Here is an 11,964-nt window from a genome sequence, read left to right on the forward strand (position 1 = left end):
CTTTCAAAGTTCTTTCTTTTTCACCCAAAGTTCTTTCTTCGACCGTTACAAAAAAACACAGCACCAAAAAAAAAAAAAAAAAGAAAAAAAAAAGGGGAAGAACACTTCAGCCTCAAGCTTCTTCCTTTACCATACCCACCTAGGGTTTTGCATTCCTAGGTCTAGGGTTTTTTTGGGTCAATTTAATTTGTAATAACCCATTTCATTAAAACCCAGTTAATGGGTTTTGAGGTTTGGAGCAAATTTGGTAGATTTTGGGTATCAATCAAGAAGTTATTTGAAAAATAAGATGATTGCTGAAAAACCCAGTTGGATTAGGCAGGGTATGCAGATTTTCTCCATTGATATTCAACCTGGTGGTCTTAGGTTTGCTACTGGTGGTGGAGATCACAAGGTTATACCTCTATTTTTCTCTTATAATTTCCCAAATTATACAATTTTATCACTTTAGGGTTTCTTAATGCTCATTGTTACTTTTTGGTAATATAGTAATGTTGTCAGAAATTGGTAGAATGCTGTATTATTGAGCTGGGAAAATGTAAAAACTTAGTAAATTTACTGGCTTTTGCTAGGTTGCCTACTGAGAATTTGGAAACTTGTGAGCTATTTCATTGTCTTGTTAAATTCTATCTTGTTATTCAATTCTGTTAACTTTTAGGCTTACTGTTTTGATTTAATGTATTGGATAGTTTGCTTTCGAGTTTTTGTAACTGCATAAACGTGTCTATTCAATTGTAAATATTTTGGAGCTTAATGCCGAGTATTGTTTAAGAAGTCAGTTGTGGTGATATGGAACAGCCGTTTCCTTTGGTTTTACTGGCTTTATCTCGTAAAGATAATTTGGCAATTGATTAATGATGTTATTGTCGGGTCGTTTGATTTGAAATATATGATAGATAATCTTTGTTGACGTCGGTGTTTCCAGGTAAGAATATGGAATATGAAATCTGTTGCTAGAGATTCTGAGGACGATCAGACACACAGAAATCTTGCAACTCTTCGTGATCACTTTGGTTCAGTTAACTGTGTCAGATGGGCCAAACATGGTCGGCACATTGCATCAGGGTCTGATGATCAAGTGATTTTGATTCACGAAAGGAGACCTGGTTCAGGAACCACTGAATTTGGTAGTGGTGAGCCTCCAGACATTGAAAATTGGAAAGTTGTCATGACTCTGAGGGGACACACTGCAGATGTGGTAATTATATATACTTTCTCTCCAGAACATGGTTTTTATTGTAACTACTTGTGCATGACATGAACCTAATTCAACCATACTCACATTCCCATCTTTAGAGTCAGATCAATATAATTATGTTCTTATCGTTTGTACAATGCACAGCTATATCCTTCAAAAGTTCATATATGGTGTGAAATCAGTAACATCAATCCCATGGCTGACATGTGCTTTTCTGCTACACTTAAATAATGCTTGATATTAACCAATGCTATTTCAGCTTACTGAACTGCCAATGGTATAATTCTATGTTTGTTTTCTGAAGCATGATTGGCTTTAACACGAGACTGTATGACCTGAGTATTTTTTCATGCATGAAGTAGGTTGATCTTAATTGGTCTCCGGATGACTCAATGTTGGCTAGTGGAAGTCTCGATAACACAATCCACATCTGGAATATGAGCAACGGAATTTGCACGGCAGTTCTTCGAGGTCATGCTAGTTTGGTTAAAGGTGTCACTTGGGATCCCATTGGCTCCTTTATAGCTAGCCAATCTGACGACAAGACTGTTATTGTATGGAGAACAACTGATTGGAGTCTTGCCCACAAGACAGAAGGCCATTGGGCCAAATCCGTATGATATCTGACCATTCTTGAAGTTCTCTTTCAAGTCTTTTCTAGAACTGTTTTCATTGATTATCCAATATAAATTTGCAGTTCCTTTGTGCGGTTATTTATGAGGAATCATATCTTTTTACAGCTTGGGTCAACATTTTTTAGGCGGCTTGGGTGGTCTCCTTGTGGCCATTTCATAACAACAACTCATGGTTTCCAAAAGCCTAGACATTCAGCACCTGTGTTAGAAAGAGGCGAATGGGCTGCTACTTTTGACTTCTTGGGACATAATGCCCCAATTATAGTTGTGAAATTCAATCATTCAATGTTCAAAAGAAATTTCTCCAATCCTCAGGATGTTAAAGCTTCATCTGCTGGATGGGCTAATGGGACTTCAAAGACTGGAGGAAAAGACTTACAGCCATATAATGTTATTGCCATTGGTAGTCAGGATCGTACTATAACTGTCTGGACTACTGCAAGTCCACGTCCTCTCTTTGTGGCAAAGCATTTTTTCACTCAAAGTGTCGTTGATTTATCTTGGTAATGTCTTGTGTCCATTTCAATTCTCCAAAATTTAATAATTGGACAAGTATTGTCTATTGCTATCTTCTTTTTTAGTTTAATTGTCATTACCCCATCTCTATCTCACATACCATTTTCTTTTGGAAACAGGAGCCCTGATGGATACTCACTTTTTGCCTGTTCCTTAGATGGTTCGGTGGCAACATTTCATTTTGAAGTTAAAGAAATTGGTCAGAGGCTAACAGACGACGAATTAGATGAATTAAAGAAAAGCCGCTATGGCGATGTTAGGGGCCGGCAAGCTAACTTAGCTGAAAGCCCTGCGCAGCTGTTACTTGAAGCAGCTGCGGCGAAGCAAACCCCAAGCAAAAAAGTTACTATGGATGTGCAGCAGGAGCAGGTTGCTTCAAAGCCTTCGTCTGATTTGGGGATTGTGACAAAGGCCTCTGAATCACATCTTGACAATGGAAAGAAAAATGGAGGAATAAACTCCGAGGGTTTAAATAAAGTGGCTACTTCTGCTCGTGTTTCTAGTCCTGTGAAGCAGAAGGAATATAGGCGGCCTGATGGTAGAAAAAGGATTATACCTGAACCAGTGGGTATGCCTCCGCAGCAAGAAAACATAACTGCTGCGCCCCAGTCTCAAGCACTTGATCTATCTCTAGCATCTTCTGATGGAAGAATAGACTTGAGTGCTGCTAAAGTTAGGAGAACCCTTGGAGCAGGTTCTGATGTTAAGGAACGTAGTGGGGTCACAGCCAAGGCTTGCTTTAGTGATAGTTTGGTCATTGAAAGAGTTCCAATTGCTTCAAGTAGAGATGACGGTATTCTTGTTGAATCTTCAAGCATTGCAAAGGCCTCAAGTTCTTTAGCTGCTTGTAATGCTAATCTTGCAATAAAGGTTGTAGATAAGAAGGAGGGTACAGATGCAATGCCACTTACATTGGAAGCTCGCCCTAGAGAGCATGCAGTTAGTGACATTGTTGGCTTGAGTAACATGTCACTGGTGAAGGAAACAGAAATTGTTTGTAGTAGAGGATCCCAAACTTTGTGGTCTGACCGTATTACAGGGAAGGTCTCAGTTTTGGCTGGAAATGCTAACTTCTGGGCTGTTGGTTTCGAAGACGGTTGCCTACAGGTAATTCAAACCTTTCAAGATATACAGTATATCCTGCCTATCTTCTGATGAATGTGTACTATGTCGTCAACTATGTTGATTTAATTTGCAAAAAGTTTACTTTCTTACAAGTCTTGTCTTTCTTGACACATAAACTTGCCTCCAAATATCCACCTTCTCCTGCTGCAAACTTTAAAAACCAACCATTTCTTGCTGCAAGTTTTATCTATCCTCCTTTCCCCTGCTGCAAACTCTAGATATCCACCTTAGCATGATTGATTGTAAACTGGAAATCCATGTTTTTATTATCTTAGTGATCCGTAATTGGTGCTATTGGCCTTGCTGCCATTGGTTCCTCCCTGAACTTTCGTATTTTTGCTATTGGCCTGTGTCTCCTGATGAGATCTGTCACATTTGATGGGTTTTGTATTAGCTAAAACTTTTGTCATTTATCCTAACTGAATATTTGTTAAACATTTTCTTTGAAGTTAACGCAACATTCTAATGCAATCTTTGGTTGTGGGGTTTTCTGCTTATTTTGCTGCAAAGGTGTACACAAAATGTGGAAGGCGTGCCATGCCAACCATGATGATGGGATCTGCTGCAGTGTTTGTTGATTGCGATGAATGTTGGAAATTGTTGCTTGTCACAAAGAAGGGGTCTTTGTATTTGTGGGACTTATTTAACCGAAGTTGTCTTCTTCAAGACTCATTGGCATCTTTGATTACTGCTGATCCAAATGCTTCTTCTAAAGATGCAGGCAAGTACAAAATTGTTGTTATTGCACAATTGAATTCTATAATGCAGGGAAAATGAATGAAGTTATGAAGTTTACTCCGTAGTATTTTGTCGTATCCTTCTTGAAAATTTATGTGACAGTTTTTTGTTTTTTTTGAGTTTTGGTTGAATTACCTTGGCAGATAGCGTGGCAGATTCTGACCTTTTGCATGATCTCTTCAGCTGCTATTAAATTATTTTCCGCAAAGCTGTCAAAGTCCGGTTCACCTCTTGTTGTATTAGCCACTCGTCATGCTTTTCTCTTTGATATGAGTCTGAAGTGCTGGCTTCGAGTAGCTGATGATTGCTTCCCTGCATCAAACTTTGCAAGCTCCTGGAATTTGGGCTCCTCTCAAAGTGGCGAGCTTGCAACATTACAGGTGGATGTGAGAAATTCTTGGCAAGAAAGCCAGGTTGGAGTCGGTAAGTCATTGATTAACTTAATTTTAATAGTTCTCTTTTCATTTAAAAAAAATAATTCAGGCTTTGTATTACATGAAATATCATAATCCTGTTTAACTGTATATTGGCCATAACGTAACACAAAAGTTATTACATGAAAGAGGGGTTATTCTTGGTACTGCATGAGTAACCATATCACATAACATGGTCCCTAAAATCTCGTTGGGCTGTCTTACAGTTTGTTGCATTGGCAGATGCTATTCTATTTCAATTTTATGATTTTTTTACTTTTTTACTTTAACTTATTATGTAGATTTTCTGTGTGATTTGGAATCCTAGATATTTAGTTGGCTGTTAACATATCAATGCATGCAATAATTAGCATCCTGCGAACGGAGTATGTATTGACGTTGCAAATATAGGGGTGCGATCAAATTTGGAGTTGTAATTAAAATTGCTTCTTTAAGTAATTTGTTTCATATTCCCTCAAAGTAAAAATATGTATATTTTCTGCCTTTATAGGGTGGCTGATGATGGTATGCAAACCCGTTCGCACTTGGAGGCTCAGTTAGCATCGGCTTTGGCATTGAAATCTCCAAATGAATATCGCCAATGTCTTATGTCATATGTTCGATACCTTGCCAGGTTTGGTAGGCTTGTTGCCTTTTTTTTTTTCATAACAAAAAAATTATTTTGCTCTAGTAAATGTTTTATTTTCTTACATAATTTCTCCCTTTTTTTTTTTTTTTTTTTGGGGGGGGGGGGTATTTCTATGCTCTTTCTTCACCCCATAAGTGGAGCCTAAAGAATGGTTATGCTGCATTCATTTTAGGGAGATGAATTGTTTAATGTAAAGTGTCCACTGGGCTCTTTTGCTGACTTTATTTTTACCTTTTTATTATGATTTTTGACGGTGAAGTGGCCGTTGCAAGTTTAGTCTTGCACACGTATCTGTTTTCTGTTGTGAATGTATCTACTTCATTTTAGTTACCGTCTGGCTCTGTTGCTATCATTCACATTTGACATCCTTTTTGTGGGTTTACAGAGAAGCTGACGAGTCTCGACTACGTGAAGTATGTGAGAGTTTCCTTGGACCTCCTACTGGGATGGGTGGTGCTGCAAGATCAGACCCTAACATCGCGTGGGATCCTAGTGTTCTTGTAAGACTTTTACTTTTTAATTGCCTACATAATTTTAATGTATTTTGTATTAAATTTTTCTCTAGATTCTTACCACCAAAAAGGGTTAAAAAAAAACCTTGTAAATTCTGTTACTCCTAACTTGGGTTCTATCTTTATATGTGTCAAGTCAGACATGGTTTGGACACTTGAAAGTTGAAAGACACTTTATATCGGACACCTATCCATGTCTGGTACAAGTACCCGGGTTAAAGTGATATTTTTTGCGAGATGGAGGGGATAGACTTTATAGGAGGTACTCTACTCTATGTGCATTGATGGGCTGGTTGCTTGCAGGGATTGAAGAAACACAAACTCTTGAGAGAAGACATCCTTCCAGCTCTGGCATCAAATAGGAAAGTACAGAGGCTTCTAAATGAATTCATGGATCTTCTTTTCTGAATATGGAAGTGCCGAAACGCATATGGAACAAAACAACTCAATTCTTCCAACGACAGCCACGCAGACTACTGCCCGGGCAGATGTTATTCCGTCATTAAATGATATGCAACAAGCTGATCCACCTGTATTAAACCAAATAATAGACTTGGTCCCTCGAAAACTAGAACAAGTGGACATTACACCATCCACTGGAGATCACCAAATGGATCACTCCACTGATCCAACAGATCAAACAAATCAGAATACAGAAGCAGAAGATCTGACCTTAATCCCGGAAAGGATGGTGTCAATTTAGTGATGGTGAAGGATCAGGCAAACCAGTTAACGTCGTCTGTGGAACCAGTAAATGCAGACGTGCCCAGGGCAGAGAAGGTAGTAGTAGCTCTGCCTGCCAAAGGTACAACTCTTAGTATGATTTAATCACAGTAGTTTTGGTCTTCAAGAGGTATGTAATTTCGAGGATTATACACATTTGGATATAACTCATATGTGAATGTCTCTGGGCATGTTATATTAGCAGGGAAGCAGGGGAGTTGGCCTCGAAAATGTATATAGAGATGGAATTGAATGATTGCTAGCAGTCTATATCTATACTATGTGTAATGTTGGTGCCGAGGTTGACTACCTTACATGGGCAATTGTCCCTGCACTTTTTAGGCTTTTGTAGAATTCTAGATAATAGCTGTGTAAATATATTAAAATAGCTGGAATATTGTTCAGCTATAAATTCTTGTTTTGAATTTTTGTTGGTCATTATATTACCATCTCTCACACACTCCTTGGCTTCCTGTGAAACACTATCTTGCAGCATTTTCCATTCTGTATGTGTGTTACGAAGACTGTCAAAAGTAAAATGAGATAATTGTCGGCAATTATAAGATATGACTTGGCTTAAAGAGAACGAGGGACTTTTACAGTTTACCATCTTATGAAGTGTTGAATAAACTAGATTCGTGTGGTGTTTGTATAGAACCATATTTGTTTCCAAGAGATCTCACTAAGTTTCTACCCAGATGTCAGGCCGAATTTTTTTTGTAGCAATTAGTAAGACTCCAATTTCAACAACAGCATGAATGTCCGTACTTCAACTTGATAATGTTCTCCGCTAATGGTGATATTACAAAATGTAAAACTGGACTTGTTGATCAACTTTTGTAAACTAAATGGGCAATTCTGTAACTTAAACTTTCTGGACTCAATTATGGAAACGTGTTAGTTGCAAATAGTTACAATGTTTCCTTAGTCCTAAATGCTAATGGTGATATACTTGCATTGCTTAGTGGCCAACACTTGGTAAGCTTTCATTTTCATCGATACGACTTGATTTTAAAGTATGCACAGGATTATAGTTTGATGTGATGGTTGGATTAACAGTGTACATTGCTGAGTAGATTAGCTAAAGCATATAGTAATTTTTTTTTTCCAAGTAGAGATTTATTGGTCCTGAATGCACAACCCTTATAAGGGCGAAAAAAAGATAAGGTGATCCCAAATTCCCAAACCCACGGCGCAAAAATCACTAGAAAACTGAAAAAAAATAAAAATAAAAAAAAATACAATAATAATTTTGAAAGAGAAGAATTAACACATATAACCATTATTCTTCATATTGACAGATTATAAATATTGCTGTCCAGTGTGGTTTATAATACTGTATAAAGTCTGCTCGACAGAATTACACAATAATAAACTAACCATGCCTTGGTATTTTCTTAATTGGATTGAAGTTGAAAAAACCATGCCATGGTATTTTCTTAATTGGTTTTATGGCAACAACGCCGGATTTCGCCATTACTTCCAGTAAGTGGCTTGATGTTCCCCATTTTAATCATGCTACGAGCAAACTCCTTGAAGAACTCGCCTTGCTTCATTGCATAAATTTTAACATAAGAATCAGCCTTATTTCCATTGTAAAGTTGCTGGTCTGAGTGAAGCAACCCCTTCTTAACCAGTAAATTCTGGTAGTACTTGTCATCAAATTGAAACCTTGTTTGATAGTCCAGGGGCTGCAAAACGTTGTCGCTTCCACTTCGAGGACACTTATTCTGTAGCAATTTAGCGAAGGAGGCATCAATATTGGTGTCATTGTAAATATGTGGCCGGAAACTTGTGCACCTAGCAAATCCAACTGTGTGCGCGCCTATACGTAATAAAGTAATAATTTATTGTAATGAAGATGAGTGGTGGTTGATAGTAATGGTAAATGGGAAAAAATTACTACTACCTCCATTTTATATTTTTTTGCAGCTTTGGGGTATTACTTGTGAGATATAAAATATTCCAAAATTGCAAAAAATATAAAACGGAGGTAGTATCTCGTTATTATAACAACCATTTATTACTGCCTATCAAACAAGCTGATAATGCTTGAGAAAAGATGAAATTGTTTACTCGAGGGCAAAGAAAAAAGTATAGATATTAAGCGTACCAGAGAGGACCACCATGTCCTTGAATGATAAACCCACAGCGGCAAAACTGGAAGTGAGATTACTGAGATTGAATGAAGGTTGAGGTATAAAGGCATTGGCTGCACTTCTGTTTGCTGTGAGAGAATCTCTTCTTCCCAATCCTACTTTCCATGTAGGACCGCCATACTGCAATTGCCATTTTCATGTTAGCTAAGTAGCTTGTACTCCGTATAAAACATGTGAATATATTATTGCTTTATCTGTGGATGTCAACTAACTTATTTGGTTAAAGTCTTAGGGTAGGGTGGTTACCTAAGGATCAAATTCAGTCTACATCATTGCCTTTGCGGATCTCTCTAAACTAAAATTAAATATCATAGTTCTATTGAGTTATTTTACCCCTATGTTGAATCATCAAATATTACTCCTTAGTTTCATTTATTTTTTCTATAATTTCCTCCGAATGTACCTGAACAATTCACAAGGTATAACTAAGCACTTTCATTAGAAAATGAATTTGGGAGGGAGCAAAGAGTATCATTTAAAACAACTTACATAAACAACGGCATCACGAGCTATAAGAGCAAGAATATCAGCACAGGAGACTATTCCAGGGCATGCCTTCTCTAAATTGGCCTTAATCTGGTCCACAACCTCAAATCCGCGAACTGAGTTATTATTAGGTATAGCAGTTTTCTCACCAGTGAACGTTGAAGTATCATCTAGTAGAATTGATCCATCGCAACCCTAATAAATAAGCAAGGCATAAATAATCAACACTTAAACAATCACCTCTACATAATAGGATCAAAAGACTGCCTTATAGTGTGGCTGCCTTTTGCACTTACATTGACAAAGCAATCATGAAAGTGCAACCTAAGTAACGATGCTCCGACTCGAGCCTCGTTCTTTATAGCTTTTGCAACTCCTTGCTTAACAATACTAAGAGCATTTGGGCAAGAAGAGGAATAAAAATTTGGTGAAAGCTGGCCATGTCCACTCTGAGCAACAACAAAAACAATGAGAAGTAAGAAGTAAAAGTTGCCACAAGCCATTTTGGTTTATTTCAAAATCACACCGACAAATAATATAGGAGCTTGCTACTTTATAAGCAACCTAAACTTGACTGTGTCAACAAATTAATGGTGCATTATTTGTGTCTCATGAACAAGCTAATAAAGTTCAATACAGGGTTCAAGAATTATTAATGTCACAATCAAGTCAGTTTGAGTACATGTTCTATTGTCACTTTCCTATAAATAGATAAGGAACGTTGCATGATTTGGAGGTATAGAAAATGTTAAATCTATTCATTTGAATTTTAATTCAGCACTACATTACATATACTTCGAGATTTATGAAAAAATTATTATAGGAATTGCAAGAACGAGTATAAACTAGATTATTAAAATCTAGTCTACAATGATTTGTGACTTTGATACTTATACAAGTAAATTTTAATTTTTAGTAGAATTGCAACTATGATACTTTCTATGTGCCTTTTTTTTATGTCCCGTTGTATATAATTGGGTCAAACTTAAAAATTTAGACCGTAAATTTTTACTAATCTATAACAAGTGAATCTTATTGAATCCATCTCATTGCATATTTTATTTATACTTTGTATAAAATTTTTATATTTTTAACACATATAGAAATGAAATTATATACCATCTCCTTTCTTTAATAGTTGACACGTTTCATTTTGACACATATATTGAGAAAGTGAATGAAAGATAATAAAAGACAACAATATCCCAAAGACCAATCTTCCTCCCAAACTGACAATTGTGAGATTTGTGACAAATAAGACAGCTTGCTCCACCACCCTAAAACTACCACCGCCTTTTACACCGCTACAGAGTAATAATCAAACTACCACCATCTCTTGCAACACTAGCAGAATGGATTAATTACTACCAATGCTCTACCATCAAATTAATGTAAAATTCGAATTTATCAACAAATCCATGAAAACCAATTTGACTCAGATCTAAACTTACAAGTTAATTTTTTTTTTGAAGAAATTAAATCAATCCCATAACATACAGAGAGAGGAGAAGAAAGAGAAAATTGAACCCTTCCCGACCACCACCGTGGCACACATGAGTTGTGCTCAGGCAATTTCATGGTGTTACTCCTCAAAGTACACCCGCTCCCACTATGCCATGACCGGATCAAACGCTAGTGCTAGAAGGGTAAACTTGTCGTTTATCATTACAAAGCTTCCCCACAATAGAAACATGTCAACTAAATATAAACTTCCCAAAAAGGAATACGTGTCAATTAAAAAAAAAAAACGGAGGTAGTGTATGTTAAGATGCTCTTTGAAGATTGTGAAAAGTCATCTTTAAACAGGTTGATTGAAGGAGTCACAAGAATGCTGCAAAAAAAACGGAATACGGCCACATAGTTTCCATCGGACATGCTCCTTAATTGAGGATCTCGTTAATAAGGGGTAGGGTAGCAATTCACAACAATCAACAACTCAAGGTTTACAAAAAACTACTTTGTTACTCTGATACTTTACAAAGCTTACTTTTAGCAATTTTGTGACTTTGATAGCTTTACTTTATAAATTGCAGGGAACAACTTAAACTGTAGGGAGCTTGTTACCCTCACCATGAGTTAAGAGTCCTCAAATCAGCTTTGGGTTAACCCATGGCAAAGCAATACTTATTGAATCAAATTGAAACGGTGTTGATTTGGCAGGCCAAGTAGGGTTGGGTCATCAAGTCTATTGAGTTTATATTAATCCAATCCAAGTTGCGAACGAATTAAAGTTTATTAATTGGATTTTTGATAATTTTTGGCATCAAGTTAGCTTACTATACATTTTAAAGTCTAATATTTAGCTTCTAATAGTATACCTTAATCATTGTTAAATCCTAGAAGACTATGTGATCAATTTGAATAGCAACTATGACACGGTTCGCGATCAGCACATCATTTCCACCTGCTGTACCACAACTATGGTCACATGTTAATATCATACTATTCTTATTGGTTTTATCAAGTTCAATCAATTTTTGATATTTAAGGAACTGGTTTATAGCAGGAAATATCCTCTTCAAGTTAAAATCTATTATGGGTTGTTTTTTTTTGTGAATTAGATGCTTTTGAAATCTCTTGCATGCTCAATTTTATATTACATCTACATATATGCATATCCATTTAAATGCAACTGAAATAGAATGTCAGAAAAAACAACAATATCAACATCATAATAATAGTCTAAAAGACTAGAACCCATTACTTTGCTTATGGACAAGCCTAAGGAAAAATATATGCTTTATTATTATTACATGCAAGTACTGATTTACCCTGCATTAAATTTAAGGCCCTCCTAAAACAAGACATTC

At 36.6% G+C, this 11,964-nt stretch overlaps 1 protein-coding gene and 1 pseudogene across 1 annotated transcript; one reads left to right on the top strand and one right to left on the bottom strand.

Moving 5' to 3' along the window:
* Positions 1–234: 234 nt before the first annotated feature.
* On the top strand, positions 235–6,965 carry LOC110693996 (annotated as a pseudogene).
* An 810-nt stretch (positions 6,966–7,775) lies between these two features.
* Positions 7,776–9,784, bottom strand: LOC110693995 (peroxidase P7-like). The gene is made up of 4 exons (XM_021871159.1): positions 9,451–9,784; positions 9,158–9,349; positions 8,623–8,788; positions 7,776–8,334 (listed from the first exon to the last, which is right to left on the bottom strand). The coding sequence occupies exons 1-4, from the start codon at positions 9,655–9,657 to the stop codon at positions 7,949–7,951; spliced, it is 951 nt and encodes a 316-aa protein (XP_021726851.1). The 5' UTR covers positions 9,658–9,784; the 3' UTR covers positions 7,776–7,948.
* Positions 9,785–11,964: the final 2,180 nt, after the last annotated feature.

Source organism: Chenopodium quinoa, unplaced genomic scaffold, assembly GCF_001683475.1.
Source record: "Chenopodium quinoa cultivar QQ74 unplaced genomic scaffold, ASM168347v1, whole genome shotgun sequence".
Classification (NCBI taxonomy): domain Eukaryota; kingdom Viridiplantae; phylum Streptophyta; class Magnoliopsida; order Caryophyllales; family Amaranthaceae; genus Chenopodium; species Chenopodium quinoa.

What these genes read in the sequence shown, in the direction of transcription:
- LOC110693995 (XM_021871159.1), bottom strand. Translation starts at nt 9,657, where the DNA reads ATGGCTTGTGGCAACTTTTACTTCTTACTTCTCATTGTTTTTGTTGTT. An exon ending in TTCATGATTGCTTTGTCAAT is followed by an intron (nt 9,350 to 9,450) that starts GTAAGTGCAAAA and finishes CTTATTTATTAG; the next exon opens with GGTTGCGATGGATCAATTCT. An exon ending in CTCGTGATGCCGTTGTTTAT is followed by an intron (nt 8,789 to 9,157) that starts GTAAGTTGTTTT and finishes TGGCAATTGCAG; the next exon opens with TATGGCGGTCCTACATGGAA.